At 35.8% G+C, this 17,766-nt stretch overlaps 1 protein-coding gene across 5 annotated transcripts in view; it reads right to left on the bottom strand.

The window, feature by feature from the left end:
* The window catches only part of PTBP2 (polypyrimidine tract binding protein 2), a 48,458-nt gene that overhangs the window by 13,097 nt on the left and 17,595 nt on the right, over positions 1-17,766 (bottom strand). For all 5 annotated transcript variants that reach the window (XM_082766376.1, XM_082766377.1, XM_082766378.1 and 2 more), the window contains 4 exons: positions 8,722-8,894; positions 8,258-8,401; positions 5,762-5,926; positions 5,575-5,685 (listed from right to left, as the gene is read on the bottom strand). In XM_082766376.1, the coding sequence (XP_082622502.1) occupies positions 5,575-5,685; positions 5,762-5,926; positions 8,258-8,401; positions 8,722-8,894 (593 nt within the window). The remainder of the gene's footprint in view (positions 1-5,574; positions 5,686-5,761; positions 5,927-8,257; positions 8,402-8,721; positions 8,895-17,766) is intronic.

The raw sequence follows: 17,766 nt of genomic DNA, 5'->3' as shown, positions 1-17,766 counted from the left end.
AAATAACAAAACTTATGCCATCGTGGACAGATACTTCAGTGGATACTTACGCAACTGCTCTGATACTGAATCTTCTGAAATTCAGGCCCCTGCCTTCCTCCCTTCCCCCATTACATAAAAGTGTACCATTCTCTTGGCCTTTCCTAAGGGGGAAAATGAGCCTGACAAGTTGGTTCATCTCCTGCCAAGAGCTTGTCGTACCGACTCACTCTTGAAGAAGCCCACTATGGTATTTAAGAGCACACAAACAAGATGGCCAGTAAGAATATGCAGACGACCAATAGAAAACAGCAGTGAAAGAAAAGAAAAAAGCTTAAGTTCAGACCAATACCCATAACCCCAGGAATGGTGCACATGCTTAAACTGATACAGAAGATCGCAACTCTACAGTACAAACTTGCTTTCACCATTAAAACTTTCTTTACAGCCACTAACATTGCTATTGGGATGAAAAACAGACAAAACACTTCACACCTCCTAATCACTAAGTATGCTGCACAGTTCCTCATCGGCTATGACAGCTAAGGAAAGGAACAAGCCAGAAATTGAGAAAAAAATCAAAAACCCCCAGTGCTGCTCAGAGTTTCAAAATAGTGGAAAGTTGATGTGGCTGGGAAGAAGCCAGTATTCCTAGATAACCACTACAGTAGAATTCAAAATACTTTGAAAGGGTCCTAGTAACCAGGCTTAGATTCACAAAGAATCCAAAATCTGCTCATGTCTTAAAGCAGCATCTTTCATAGAAGGTAAGAATAGGCAAGCACAGCCTAACAACAAAGAAAACAGCAGAACTAACCTGGTGAAAGATCCAAAATAGAGAACTGTGATGGTATGCCTGAGTGCAAGAATGACCATACATATGGAATGAAATACAAATATTTATATATATATTTTTTTGGTAATAGCAACCAGGAAGATGAAGTGATGAAAATGGCTGAGAAAAAGAATCCCAGATGAAGAGGAGAGATGAGAAGAGACTATTCCAATAGGAAAACAAAGCTCGAGGAAGAGTATTTCCATCTATTATTCAAACAATCAAACACACACAAGCTTTTCTGCAAAAGGACAGCAAGAGTTTCTATCTAGGCACCATGGAGTTGTAACACTTGCATCTCATTCTCAAATGTGACTGTAGTTGTTGAGAGAAGTGACAGCAGCAGCAGCTAAGGTGAACTCAGCAGAAGTACCCTATGAGATTACAAAATGTTGTCACATCCTGAATGACTGATGCAGCTCTCTGATGCAGCCTCGTGCAGATCTATCAGTAGGCTCTGATGTGGAGAAAGAGAATGTTATTTGAATAATTTCTTCTGTCAGGCCTTGCTTGCCTGAATGAATGAATTTCTGATGTAACAGATAAAATTCACAGTTCTTTTTACTTTCAGGGTTCAAGATGACTCAAAATCCTTGTGATAGAACGGCCCCTGGAAAAGTACTGTAGTTGTAGGAACTATGCTTTGATGAGCTTCTCCCAGTGCCTGTATAGACCATCAACCTGGGGAATTAAATGCCCCTACAGAAGATGGTCAAATTAGCCCTCTGAACTTCAGGGAGAGAGATGTTACTTACAAGGTTCTTTAGATAATTCACATATAGTACAAAGATGACAAACAAGAATGCAGTTTGGTAGATAGAAAATGATTTCATGTTTAGACATCCTGATTCCCCAGTTCAGCAATGTAGCTCAGAAATTCAGCTACCATGTATTTCTAGAGACACAGGGCTTCAAGCCACAGCAAATAGTGTATCTGCACCTCTCTTTGTCAAGCACTGCAAGCACCTAACGTGATCATCCAAAACAGGAAACAGATCTATCGCATGATGAGAATAGCTTGAAAGCACTTGATTGATAAAAAAAAATCAAATTAGACTGGAAAGAAAAAAAAATGAGCACAGAGGAAATACAATGAAACCATTGGAGTCCCCACCATCTCTCTCTCCCCAAACACAGCAGAAACTAAGAATAATATTTTAAAAAGGACATGATGTAACAGTATTAAAAGAAATCCCAAGAGATCCTTACAAAACATACTCCAGACTCAAGTAAGTACCTCAAAGGTGATATAGTAAATCTTGGGAGAGATGTGTCTGTCCCAAGTGCATCCTATGGATACGCCTTTGAATGAAACTGTTTCTTTTGAGACAAGTGTCTTGGACACAAGAGGTTTCTGTGGCTAAACACCATATGTGAAGCATAATCCATTATCCAAAAATGAGCTTTTGTGTGCAGTTCCGTGACTAAAGGACCAGTCATATCCTTCTCTACAAAGTTGGAAAGTCAAGGACATGAACATCGTTACTGCATTTGCTGGACTTTCTGCTACAATGTATGCAGTCCAGCTCTCTCCTGGTGATCTAAATATTGCTTATCATTCATTTCAGCTAAGTCTTCTTCAGCATTCAAGGTGTCCAAAAATCCTTAATGCAATAATCTAAGATCACTGCCCTGAATCTAAATATCTTATCTTGAGACGTCATTGCTTTGTGTTCCGAAAATGACTACCTGAAGTTCCCATTACAGATTTTATGGCAACAAACCCCAACAGAAATTTTCCGCAGACCGCTACCAGTGCGGAGCCACCCTGAAGCTGTCACTCAAAGCCACTGGAAAGAAGGCATCTCGAATGCGAGTCAGACCTCAACTGAATCTCTGCAGAGAAACAAATCCAGGGTAATATGAAACACCTACATGCCAAGTAAGAACCAAATGGTCAACTGTAACAAAAACTCAGATTTGTGATATTGTTAACTCATTCTGGGTCAAGACAACTGTCATGCGTAGCGTACTTAAGAGTCTCACTTAATCCTGCAGAAGACAAGACATTATTAACTGTCTATAGCCAAAATTTGGCAAGAATACTTCTAATTCGTTTACACAAAGACAAATTTGAATTAGCCAGCTGTGCAGATATAAACACTGGCACTCCAATCTCATTATGGTGTACCACATTAGCAGTATTCCAATATTTATGTTTGATGCTTCTGCTGAGGGTATTATCATTTACTATGAAAATGTGCTGGTTCTGATGCACAGAAAATCTCCTTATGAACACAGACACCTCCGTACCACTTTGTTTCACTGAAAGAAGCACAACTGTTCAGTGTGCTCTACTGTTGCAGCTTCTCAGGACTTTCTCCAAACCATGGCTAGACTGCTGAATTGTACAGAACCTGAAGTTTGTCATCTTCACCTTTATTTGTAGATATAATGAACTATAACGATCCAATCTGAAGGCAGTGATGAAACATGAATCAGTGTAGCCATAATCTACTTCTACAGGAAATGAGTTTCTCACAAAGCAAGTGGAGCAGGAATGCAATTTTTCACTACTTGCTCATTCAGATAGCAAAGGAGTCCCACAGGGCTAGAGGGTTCATATTGAACATTCTTGTCAGTGTCACTATTTTCTCAGAACCTTCAAATGAATAGTATCTCTCCTTGGTACTTACATCACTTGAGTTTTTCAAATTGCTCTTTAACTTCCTTAATAAGTCTTCAATTTCTATTAAGGCCACATTCTGATTTCCTGTGAAGAGTGCCAGTGGAAAATTAAATTTCCCCCATTATCTTCTATAGTAACAACTGATGGAAAACAAATCGAAAACTTCTTTACTCTTTTACCATGCTTTTAATTTTGAACTCCATGCAACTTAAATATTGCCACCACATCCGCTTGCTTCTACTATTTCCAGATGTATTTAAACTGTTTTTCTCTTATTATCTGACTTTCTTTCCTTTAGGAAGTTTCGTTTTGGTGACGCTTCATGTTTTACCATAGTAACTCAACCATAAAAACAGTTATTTTACTCTATTTATCTCAGGGAGAGAGGAGGGTGAAGAAAAAAAAATAAAACCTTCCTTCAAATACAGCATTCTTTATTTACTTAGAAGCTTGTTAAAATGAGAAGCTATACGCCTAAGCCTGTTCCAATTCATTACTTTGGATCAACAGCTTCAGGATCACTCAGACAATGACCACGTGCAGGAGTCACTGTTATTCAATTAAGTTCAGTCATTCACACAGAAGCTGACCACTCCAGTGTCTGAACAAGCTAGCATCAGTTTGTCTGAAGTCAACAACAGCACCAGATTCTGTATTTCTTTTCATATTTTTACATACCTCATCCTTTGTTATTTTGCAACTTCTTTACTGATTTGCAAATTACATGTATCAGTGTAATTCTAGGGATATAATATACAGTCCATTTCACAGACAACATTTTTCCATTAGATCTTCTGATAACATAGGTAAAACCCAAAAAATAAAGTCAAAAAATGCATCACTTAATATTACATTTTACTTCAAAAATGCACTTGTTTTAAAGAGTTATTAATATCTACTACTGAAGAACAACTTTGCAAACACGAATCAAGACTAAATTACAACACTCCGCAACAAATACCCGAGAAACACTTGGATTAAAATATACCTCAAATGGCTTACAATCAATTCCTGCAGCAATTGTAGGTTAAAGATCTAGTTTCTGTATCACTATTTGAATTCTACTTACAACCTGAAAGGTGTATCCCATCCATGGGAGTTTTTATTTATTACGGTAATGTATTTGCACCTCCCTCTATTCTGAGGTACCATCTAATATTTTGTATTATACATCTCAGAAAATAATTTTAACTGTATTCCAAGTTTTTAAGTTTTCCAGACTGGTTTTCAGGGGTAGATTAAAGTAGATCATCATAAGCCAAGTTGACAAAGTCCTTGTCCCTGACTAACTTATTTTTTCGGAGTAAGAACACCACTTACACTTTTCTTTTTGATGGCCTTTTTTTTTTTTTTTTTTTTTTTTGTGATTCCCTGTTTTGGCCACCCCATACTCTTTTAATCAACGCCCAATATTTCATATGCTGATGAAGATAAAAATGACCATCTTCTACTTTTTAACGTCCATCTTTATCTCAACGTAGTCATAATTCTTAAAGGCAGAGTGTAAATCTAAGCCTGCTTTTTCTTTCCTCCACTTTCCTTCACTTTTTCCCCTTAAGTTCTCAGCTATTCTGTCACCTGTGGGTAATAAGCACATTCTATGCTACCATGCAACACAACCAACACATCAATTTTAATCAGCCTTCCATAAACACAGAATGTATGCGAAGGTTTAAAAATATACATTGATTATATTTATCCCTTCATTATTTTTTTTAAATAATATCTATCCTTCCCTTTAGGTTCACCTTTCCTATTGCCACAAATCTTTTTCCTATTGCTAACAAATCTTATTTACTTAATTCAAAATGTCTGGTCTAGATGACAGTCAATCTTTGTCGTTGTTTATCCATACTCTCTCTCCTGCTGTAATGAATAAAAGTAATTACTGGTTCTTGCCTCTCATATCAAGGACAAAAGAGTCTATGCTCTGAATGCATAGACAATGCATTAGTTCATAGCAAATTTAGTTCATAGCATAGACAATGCTATGAACTAAAATTAGGATCTTGTTCTGTTGTGTCACTGCTGCATCATACTCTGGTCCCACAAGTAAGAAGGCACTCTCTTCTGGGCACTTACAATGAAATCCATGTTTTGTAGCTTAGCCTTAAAAGAGAACTATACTTACTAGTTTTGCTTGCTGTGCATTCACTGGATCACCATACTGCAGTAACGCTTGAAACTGGTTATTCTTTGTGAATGTGATTATCTTCAATACAGCACCAAATTTAGAGAATATCTGTCAAAAACATCATAAAGTTTTACACACAAGTTCCTGCCAATCACAGCTCAAATTAAAGCAAAATTTGGCTTACCTGATGAAGAACATCCAGAGTTACGGGATAGTACATGTTGTCAATAATTATTCTAAGTACCGGACTCTGAGCTGGAGTCACTGCACTCTCACTCACAGTGGTCCCACTTATGGGAGCATTTGTTGCCTGCACGGCTGTCACTGCTTGAAGAACAGCTTGGGCCCGCTTGAAGACACAAAGCAACAGAAGACATTTAAAGAGATCTTATTTAATATTTCAACACAATAGCTAGAAATTAGTTAGCGATATTCATAATGGTTATCTTCAGAAAAATCAGAGCTACACACAGAACATAACAGAAGTGAAATGCAGTCCAACTTTGTGAAAAAAATGAAAACATCAATTAAGCCTTCAGACTGCATAAGTATCAATCTTCCCAGAAGCAGGTATATTGTTCTACCAATAAGGACAAAAAATAGAGGATTTTGTGTATGTCAAGACTCCTTCGAGACTCTTTTATAGAAAAAAGCCTACAGAAGCCTATTTCTGTAGTGTTTCCAGTTTGTCTTACAGTTAACATTTCAATTCCATTTTAATTACGTAGAAGGCTCTGAAAAAAAGGGATAATGCTAAACACTACCAAACTTCTCAGTTGTAACACAAGGAAATAATACACAGAACTGACAGTGCCAGAAAGTAGTATCCATAGAGGGGTAAACAACCTGGTGTCTGATATTCACACCCTTTACTAAGAAGAAAAAAAGAAAATACTCTTCAACTGGGGCTGTATTTTGTGTTTGTTTCCCCCCCCCCCCCCATTTGTTTTCTTTTGAAACACAAGCAAGGTCTTAGAAATTCAGTTTAATGACAACATCGTAAAAACATAAATCTACTACATTAAACTACTTCTACTGCCAGAACTGAAAGCATCAAAATATTTTTTTTCTGAGAAAGAAAAAGTAGAGGGGAAAAAAGATTTCCAAGTAATACTTCCATTAGGGCAGTCTTATGAAGCAAAACAACACAGAACGAAGAGACAAAGCAAGCATTCCAGGTAAAAATTATGACCAGTTTAAAAAACCAAACCTGATGAACACTTTTAGGTAAATCTTGTTTTCTCAACTACATTTATCATTAATCAACCTAACTCTATAAAAATGCCTTTTGATAACAGTAAGTTCTTTTTGTTCAGAAAACTAGCAATATCTGCACCACCTTTATCTTTCCTAACAGAAAATGAATAATCAACCCCCTTCTGGCTTATAGTAGGACTCATGAAATGCTAGTTACAGAACACTTACTGCCAGGTACCTCTTTATAGTCTTTAGTTATGGTTAAAGGAAAGATCTGAAATCCTAGGAATATGAATGTTAAAACTGGGCAAAGGGTATGGTGGCATAAAAGCCGCTGAAGAGTCACACTACATCCCACGTGCTGTGAAGGTGGTCCTGGGATGTACACAAACTACCATCACTATAGAAGACAGAACAATACCACAGAAAGCTTCTTAAGGCAATATACCCATCCAGTATAAACTGGCATGCAGACAGAATCCAGACACCGTTCTTCTCCCCCCAAAATAAAGGTAACTATTTTCCTTTGTAACTAACATTTTGGAAAAAAAGAAAACCAATTTTTGAGTACCTCTGACAGACAAACTATCAAAAGTTTCTAAGGAACTGGAACATTGACGTGATCAACAAGAAAATCAATATTAATTGATCTGAACCAAGATGTCTTTAAAAATAATTTCAGAATAATCATTTTAAAGATAACAGCTACAACTTTACTATTTCCATACCTTATCTAAGACAGGACACCAGTAACAGAAAATGTAACTCTGTACTTGCACAATCTTTTGTAACATCAATGGAATATGACAAATTAACCTTAAAGTAATTTTACTTGTGGTAAATGAATGTCTTTTTCCCTACAATTTGTAAGACAGGGTCATCACATTAGGAAAACCTATTTTGCAAAGGCATTATTTTTGCTAAATTTCCTGTCCTAATACACCCAGACATGATAGATCTATTTTAAAATAGGTTCTGCAGAAGCAAGAACTTGTTTTTCCCTCTACTATCAAGTACGTTTGTACATTAGCATGTTCTTCTTGAGGAACAGTAGATCATAAACTGATGTTACCAGTGCTACCAGAGCGATCATTCAGATCATTGAAACATAGGTATTAGTCATTATCACTATGGAAATTCAAAGAGGCATTAGCATCTCTGTTGCCAGAATTAAATAGTTATTTTTTGTTGTCCTACAGTTTCTAAACTAAGATGAGAATTTATTTTATATAAAAAAAATAAAGCTAAGGCATCTTCAGAATCTATTTTACATTAAGAAAACACATGAAGAAAATTCATCCTAATGGAAAGTTTACACACAAAGCAGAATCCCCTTCAATATCATAAAATGCAACAACATAGGTAAAACAGCAGTGAATGTGGACAAAAAGTAGATGGTTTAAATATATGCTACACAAGCCAAGACTACGCATCATGAATCATGTTCTACTGTCTGTATTTCTAATAGTGCAGAACAGTATACCTGGTTCAATGTGTTATCAGTCTTTAGTTCTTTATGATTGGAATACTGGATATAGATAGGTTGGTTACGAAGATGAGGTGTCACAGCAGAGTAGTAATTCACCATAGTGATAGCTGCTTCTTCTGTAGCAAGTTCCAAAAAAGCCTGTAATACCAAGACAAGTAAATTTCAGTATTTACAAAGTAGACAATCTTTATATTAAAAGCACAGAAAAACACAGCACTTAGAGGTTGGATTGAGTATTTTGCCAAATATCAGTCTCTAGAAGATGATTTCATTCTCCACATGCCAACTTTATTTGCTAAGCTACTACATTCCAAAAACTCATCTGTGAAGATGCAGAACTGAGTATTTATCCTACAGCCATCTTTTCTACTTTATGTAGCTGCTAACCACCCCACACTCCCAAACAGAATTAAAAGGCAGAGTAAGTTAATAATAATAAAAAAGAGGTGACAAATTACCTGATTTTTCCCTTTCAGCATCAGGATGTTGGTTACCTTACCAAAAGGTAAACCTAAAGCAATGACTTCTGTTTCTGTTACTTCCCCAGGCAATTTTCTGATATGAAGAACACGAGACGGAGCCCCATCCATTTTATCGTCACCTTTGAATTTCTTGTTGTCATTACCATTGGCTGAAAGACATATTCAGACTGTTTGAAGAGCTTACTGCTATTATTAGTGTTTTGTTAGAATGGTTTTCATTATAAACATGAGAATTTTAAAAGAGCCACCTCTTAGTCTCATCTAAATAAAAATCAAGGGTTTAGAACAAATTTTGAAGAGGCAACTGGAAGAACATGAAAAAGTGTTACGTGGTTCAAGTCTGTTCAAGACTAACTCAATAGCTCTGTGATAACATATTTTCTAAGCAAGATAAAAAACACAGCAAATCTTTTTTATCTCACTTTCAGTGAAGGGTATAATGCCATGTAGGAATACTAATAACTCCTCAGAAAGGCTTGAATAAAAACCATATGTAAAAAAAAAAGATCACCCAGATTTTTTTTTTTTTTTTTGAAAGGAGAAAGATGTCAATGGAATAAAGTGACTAAAGATGCTCTTTAAGGAAAATTGTTTTTAAGGACTGTTTTCACTAAGTAACCAGACAAAGAAATGATAAAAGTTTCAAAGGAAATTTATTGATGATACAAATACAGGAAAAATCATTAAATGCTGAGAAGGATGACACTGGATAAAAGTGATGACACAGAGGACTGACATTACAGAAGTCTGATGAAATTTACATCCCCGTAGTTTAAGAGCCAAGTACAAGGTGACCATTATGAACTGTGGACAGAAAAGGGAAGATCAGCTATTAGAAACAATGCTACTAACTGGGAGGAAGGAGAATAAAAAGAAAAATATAGAATTTTCCTAGTAGAAACAAGGAAAAAAATCGACATCATTGTAACAAGACACCAGGAAGATAAGTTTGCAATGTTGTCCAGAATTCTCGTAAAAATTTCAAAAAAAAACCAAAAAACTCAATCTGGAACATGAAATAAAGAGCTAGTCAGATGGATAGAAGTTTTGCATTGAAAAGCAGCCAACAAAAATACTATTTACTTCAGCTACAAGGTAATAAAACTACTGCCTATAAATATGTCACTGGAGCAAACATCAGAAAGGGTTAAAAGCTGTCTAAAGATACATGGATATTAATGAATTAATGCTGGAAATCAGAATGCATTTAGATATGAGGAAAGCGTTCAGATTTACTTTTTTGTATTTCTGTCTATAAAACATGCAGCTGACAGTGAGATACTCCATCTCATTTTACCTTAGAAGAGCTGTTCAAAAAAAAAAAAAAAACAACAACAAATGTTATTAGTAGAAAAATTTATGTAATTATTTGGGTTCAAAACCATGGTTGATGGCAGATACCAATAAGGATTTAAAAAAAATTATCAACAAAATTACTTTGATTTTATTTTCTAACTAAAGAAGTCAGAAGAAATAAGAGAGGAAGAAGGAGTGTCAATATTAAGTATTTACATTAAATTCTCCAAAAGCCTTGGCCTTGTAAGAAAGCTGAGGGCAGCATTTTCCAAAGGGAAGAAAATAAATAAGTCCTCAATTATCACTCAGCTATAACTGAATATGATCCAGATTTTACATCCAGGAAAGTCACTTAGACCTAAACTGGTCACGTGCACAAAAATATTTCATTAATTCATGAGTGTACTGAGAATAGTAACTTTTGCTAAGAGTATGCCAAAATCATAATTAAGAATTTAAGCTTTTAACTCAGTTTGCCTAACCAAGCCAACTCACTGAAGATTCAAAACACAGAATGGAATGGACTCGTATTTTCACAAGTGTAGAGTGGATACTCTGGTTCTGGATCCAAACAGCCAGACCAGGTAACACATTTATCTAGCTTTTCACCAATTCTAGCAAAATTGGCAAACCCGTTCTCTGACCAAAGCTCTGAACTGTTGCCATTTTCAGTAATAGGGTCATTCTTCATACTTCCACTACAGGAAGTGCTGGAAAAAAGAAATACCTCTATGTCACAAATTATTTCAATCACTCCCTTATATCTTTTTCTAATAGCTAAACTTCTTTCTAATTGGAACACTTCTCTTTCTACTTTAGCCTTCTTTTCTAATACTTCTCTCAAATTACAATCTAGATTGATCTAAAACTAAAAAAGTAGTCAGTATGCTTTAGAATCAGGTCATATATTTAGGAGATAAAATAATACTCTAAAACTGAGCTTTTAAAAAGTTATTTCATGGCTGAACACTTTCTAAGCCTTTTCCAACTTATTCTAGGGAACAACGAAATCCCTGTGATGCTGCAACTGGTGAAAATTCAGCCAGTAGCATGCAAGCAACAACACTAGGAGAGGATGAATCCATGCAATAGTTTATATTTTGTTTTGCTGTACTGCCAAACCTATGACTATCGCTTATTTTCTTGAGTGTGGAGTTTCATGAAATCAAGTATAAATAAAATATTCACTCCCAGCTTTTTGAAATCTTCCCTCATCTGCCAATACACAGGATAAGGAATAAAAAGAAAAAAGCTAAATTCTAGATCAACGTTTTAGTCAGGCTTTAGAAAAATCTCCATCAAAAATTAAAATGCTTAAAAACAACTATTCCTACTCAGTATTTAGGAATTACTTTCACCTAGAATTAAAAAAAAAAAAAAAAAAAAAAAAGATCTAGGCAATATTCGCCTATTAACTGTGTGATCTCATTTTTTCTTCACAGAAGAGAAGGACAAACTTAGAGGGAACACAGAAGAGTAAAATTTCAGAAGTGCACACTGAGCTAGGATTTGAAGTCCATTTTTAGTCTGTACAAGGCTCTAACCTGTATCAGGTTTTGAAAGTGTGGGGAGACTCATCTTTCAGGTAGCCAGATTCCTGTCTTTCAAACTGAGATGGGGCAGAATACAGCACGTTATCCTAAAAAAGCACTGGCAGACAAAGTTTATGAAGTACTTTCATTTTTTACCTGACACTCATTACACAATAGCCTTGCCTAGGTCTTAATTTACGTTCTACAGAAAGCTAGAAGAAACCACTGTGAGACATTAAGCCTGCCACTCTCTACAGTCAACGTATTACAAACTTGTAAAGAATAGAAGAGTTGCAGTGATAGTGAAAGTGTATTTCCAGTGCCTTTTTATTCTTAAACTTCTAAGTAATCTGAACTCATTACAAGTTTCAAGAATTAAATGTGGGAACATTAACAACAAGAAACGAAAACACGGAACTCTGACACATTTTTTTTCACAGAGTAAGTTCCAAGATTGTTTTAAGTTGATTTTCTCTTTTTTTTCTTTCCCCTTAAAACTAAGGCCTATATTAGGATTACCTGAATCCTAATCCAAATGTTAGTATTAAAAAAGGATCATAGTCTAGTATATAACCACTCACACACATAGATCTGTGAGGAAATGCGTCTCCAGTTCCTTTAGTAATTTCTGTAATACCTGACTACCTTACTTTGCCATCTATAAGCCTTTCTATCTGATTTTCTTCATTTTATAGTTTTTCAACTTTTGCTGCAGTAGGTTTAAAGAACTGTAAAATAAAAATATTGTACTACGTAATATCTCTTCCTAAAGAGTAGCCTAGAGCCCAAATGTGATTCAAATATCTCATGTAAGTTTATTTTTTAAACTATCTACATCAAACACTTACTAATAAAAATAAAAGAGGCAAACTAGAAAGTGCTTGTGATATAGCATTTAATATAGAAGGTAAATAAATATAATAAAATAATACACAAAAATATACAGGATTATGCACTGAAAAATGCAAGACAAAACTTGGGTGGTCATTTAAGGCCTGCTGTCAACAACTATTTCCAGTGCTGCGTAAAATGCCCAAAGAAAGCTTTCAGCAGTGGGGCAAGTAAGCCCAACAAAGCTGTTTGGAAGGTACACCCTTCCCAGTAAGTAGCAGAGTGAAAGCTGAACTGACAACATTCACAAAACGAAGCCACGAAATTTACCCCAAAACATGTAAGACCAGATTTTAAGACAGAAGAAATTAACACAGCAGTAGCTATCACTGCTTTTCTTGAATGAAGCACAGCACACTTTTTACATTTCTGTTTATCCAGCCAGCATAGCCTAGCACTAACTTACTATTTCAGTAATGGCAGTAATAAAGTGTCAGATATTAAACATGCATGCACGTATATGTGAATTTTCAAAGTATTTGTCAAGCAAATGAAATCAGCTTTTAAGACAATTAGTAAAGTTTTTGGCACCATATGACACATCTCCCCCTAACTTTATGTAGTCTTTTATTTGCCATTTTAAATAATACTTCTCAGCTGGAGATGCATCATTACACTGCGCTCAGGAACAGAAAGCCACAGTGTTTAAAAATGGGAACACAACCTGTTCTGAGTCACTGAAAGGTAAGTTCAGCTACAGTTAAAGCACCAACTATATTCTCTATCAAAAAAGAACAAGGCACTAAGAATAACATTGCCTTGTGTCAGAAACAGACTACAGCAATGAGCAACCTGAAAGATATTTCTGGAAAAGGACAAAATTGCAGAAAACTGGGGAGGGTAAGGGAATGTTGGAAGGGGAAATCTCACATGACAACTAATAACTACTGCTGAGAAGCTAACTGCTATTGAATTGGGAGCTCATTGGCAAGGACCTATTTCATCACATAGTTTGGCTTTCACCAGACTTAGGAAGCCTGATCAATGCAAACTCCTTTCCCCCACGGTTTTTAACTATAAAGATGCACTGGAGCATAATACTGCAAAGTCTACAGTGGGGAAAAGAAATAAGTGAGAACACTATGACTAAAACACAGTATTCAGTGTTAGCTCATTTCCAATCAAGTCACTGCCTTAAACATGTAGCAAAGAGAAGTCCCACGGCTCTGTGGTGATAAAGCATTCAATTAAACAGAAATCTAACCCTGAATATTTATTGTTTTGTAATTCTGAATTGAATAATTTTCATTTATTTTCCTGTAACAGCTACTGCACTGATGCAAGCCCTCTTTGGTTCTCCAGCAAGGAGAGGAAAAAACTGCAGTTTCCTGGTGATATCGGTTGTCTAATTCTAAACAAAATCTTATGTCTACAAACAGCATTCAAAAGCATTATTCTCCCATCTAAGTAGGATCCTGCAGTCTAAACGTAATCAACATCCAAGCCACACCCCTACTGCACAGAAACCCAAGGCACTGAAATCGAATGCATTAGAGTCAAAGTCTATAAACGGGCATTGTCTAAGCAATCTGGATTCCCTGACGTTTTTAGTTAGAAACTCCTACCTTATTAAACAAAGGAAGGAAAACCTACATATATGAGCAACAAAATGAAGTATAACATACACATAGCATATGGTAAATCTGTGGCATTCTACCTATAAAAACCTCAATGCTCACAGGTAGATTTTGCAGAAAAACAGATCCTAAAGTTCAGAGTAGCTCCTAGACAACAGTAAATAACATACTTCCTGCTGATAAAGAGTTTAGAAAACATTAAAACAGAAGATTTCATCCTCAGAAGTTCTTCTTCGCACACCTCCCCACCACTTAAGACATAATATAGCCTCAAGTGTTCTGAGGCCAAAACACACGAGTTAAATATTTATAGTTTTACTTTCATATATAAACCCTTTATTTTAAGATGTATAATTTTCCTTCACAGTAACTGCAATGAACATGTTCTCTATAAATTAAGAGCTACTGCAGTAGATACTCTTCTTTCTCATGCACTTTCCACACACACACAAAAAAACTTTGTCTTTACACCATCTCTTAATACAGAAATGCAACTATGTGGGTATTGGCAAAGATTCTGCATACCAAAAAAGTTTTTTTCATCTGTTACTTCTTTAAAAGAAGGAGAAAAAAGTGTCTTGTGATGAAATTTGACCTAACTATGAATTGCTCTATATCTGCAATAGTAAAAATTGATAACTGCCATTTCTGCAGAAGTTAATCTCTGTATCACAATGGTCAGTACACCCCACCAAACAACTACAAAAGAAATGCAAAGTTATGCATTCCTGAAGCACTTATTTCATCCTTCACTACCATCACTTCATTCAGTACAAACAAGAGGCTCGCTAACAGTTTTATTAATTGTTGTTGCTAATATCAAACATATTTCTTGTTTCACCTAACCAAATAGTTAACAAGTAGAGAGAGCATCAGGCATATATCCACACAGGGAATATTTGTCCAAGTAAAAGGCAACAGAATTAAGAAAATACCTAGTTTAAAATTGTGGATTCTGACCAGACAGGAGCATTAAATATAGCAGTAGTTACTGAAAACAATCACCTGCCTCTAAAACAACCGGCTAAGGAAATCACAGAAAACCACAAACTGTGAGGGTGTAAGACAAAGACACATCTGTGGTTTCATCTGAGATTTTCTTAAGCATATGTGCCTGGCCTGACATCATAGATAAAAGGTAGGAAGAAAGGACCTTCAGTTTGATCCAGTGAGAGACTCTGGCACAAGGGCCAGCAGGTTCCTAAAACAAGGAAAATTGAGGTGCTTTGTATTTTTCATAAAGACATCTTGGAGTTCAACCTGAAGATAAAATCTGGAATTGAGAACGTTGGAAATAGAGGAAAAAAGTAGATTATGTACTCAAGGTAAAAATCATGAAGAACGTGGAATTCTCTTAAGTTTCCATTTTTTAATTCTTAAATTACAAGTTACATGTTCAATGCCAACTTGACTTTTTTATTGTTGTTGTTTTGAGGATTTTTAGGGAGAGAGAAGCACATCCTGTAAGATTTTGTACTTCAAAGCACGTTATACCCCATTATCGTTGTCTTGCTGGGGCACCGCTATGCTGCAGAGTTCTTACCACTTGAATGACAGCATTCATCAGTAACAACAGATGGATCATTACTCTGGACACAGGCCACATGCAAAGGAAAGTCTTGACCAAAGAGCAATAAAACTTTATTATACTACTCCTGATGGAATATTGCCCATCAGGAATTTGAACTCAAATAACTAACTATGATCAGGAAGATTAAAAGATTAACTATACTGCTTTTAATTAGAACTAGCACATTTGCACGCAGGCTGCAACTGTTTCAAACCACACTAATTAACTTTTCTAACTATAATACAGTTATAATATAGTATAATGACTACTCAAGGTTGCATACCACAGTCCACAACTAATGCACTAAATTTTGGCCGTTAAAATATGTAAAAAAAAAAATAAAAATAAAAAAATACTATGGCTAGAGTGTAGTGTAACAAATAAAAAAAAATGAATTGTGGCATAGTGATGTAGACAGAAATTAATTAACGATAATGGGCACATTTTATTTCTCCCATCCTCAAAGATGTTTTTGTTGTCCTGGTTTCAGTTAGGAGAGAGTTAATTTTCCTCCTAGTAGCTGGTAGGGTGCTGTGTTTTGGTTTAGGATGAGAAGAGTCCTGATAACATGCTGATGTTTTAATTGCTGCAGAGCAGTGCTTACACCAAGCCAAGGACATTTCAGCTTCTCACTCTGTCCTGCCAGCAGGCAGGCTGGGGGTGCAGCAGGAGCTGGGAGGGGACAGACCCAGGACAGGTGACCCAAACTGGCCACAGGGGTATTCCATACCATCTGGGGTCATGCTGAACAATAGATAGGGGTGGCTAGCCGGGGTGGGAGGGCTGGACTGCTCGGGGTTAGGCTGGGGGTCAGTGTGTGATGAGCAACTGGATTGTGCATCACTTGTTTTGTGAACATTAGTAGTAGTAGTACTACTAGCAACATTATTGTTATTATTATTATTACTGTTATTATTATTTTCTTGTCTTAATAAGCTATCTTTATCTTAACTCACAGGCTTCACTTTCCCGTTTCTCTCCCCCATCCCAGAGAGGGAGAGGGGAGGGTGAACGAATGGCTGTGTGGTGTTTAGCTGCCAGCCAGGTTAAACCACAACAGCATGGTTGGTCATATGGTTTTACTGTTGTTGCTTTGTCTTCAATTTTCTAAATTTACAAAAAGAAGATATTTAAACATTCAGAGCATTAAAATTCAGTTTATCCACATGCAAATGCCCACCTGAGTCTGTAGAAAAATGTAAATTATAGTCTGTTAATATGTTATGATACTTTTCAATCATCTGTTGTACTTCTTCAAATCTTTCCAATTACTATTAATTGTAATCAATTTGCAAACTTCAGAAGTAAATTACCTATGCTAAGGCATCATTAATGTTAACTAATAACCAATTTCACTTAATGTGCTATCAAAAACAGCACATGTATGTTTATACCATAAGTTAAACGGGGCACTTGAAACATGATTATTAGCTTGCATGCCTCAGTGCCAAGTATTCTGTTAATACAATGAATTACCTGTCAAAGTCACCACCAACTTTCCCTGCTAATGAAGTAAAAACAAGATCAAGATTAATAGTATCATTTAAAGCTCCAGGAGTTTAGTGAGCTCAGCTGCAAAATGATTTTTGAAATGTTTTGGCTGATTGAGTTAAAATGCACAAATGTAAACAATAAAAGCTATGACAACTATAGGAAAAAGTCTGCCATTTTTTTCTGCTTCAATCCTTTGTCTTTGATAAGCCAACTTCCATAAAAGTTTCACCAACTTTCACTTTTTATCTAAATCCCTTTAATTTTTTTTTGTGCTTGTGGGTTCTCTAGCAACACAGTTCATGGCATAAGCATCTTCATGCACAGAGCTGTTCCTAAAATTTCCATCAAGCAGCCCTTTACCTCAAGCAAGGTTGAAATAAAAATAACCCATCATAGAAGACCCTTTCTAGTTCAACAAGAGATTTTTTATTATTATTATTTTCTTAGATTTAAATTTGAAGAATACAGAGTTAATAGTCAATTTTTTTTTTTTTTTTTAAATGTAACCTGGCTTCAGCTCTTGTTTTTCAGAATCCTGCTATCAAATCATGTCTCAGTTTATCTAGACTGCCCTTTGAGTCACTGGCTGCTGTGCATAAACATGAAAAAATGAATTCACAGTTCCTATGAAAAGGTTATGCCCTCCAAAAATATGAGAGCC

This window comes from Aythya marila, assembly GCF_965140915.1.
Source record: "Aythya marila genome assembly, chromosome: 8".
Classification (NCBI taxonomy): domain Eukaryota; kingdom Metazoa; phylum Chordata; class Aves; order Anseriformes; family Anatidae; genus Aythya; species Aythya marila.
The sequence above is the reverse complement of the archived record's forward strand: the minus strand, read 5'-3'. Positions and strand labels throughout refer to the sequence as shown.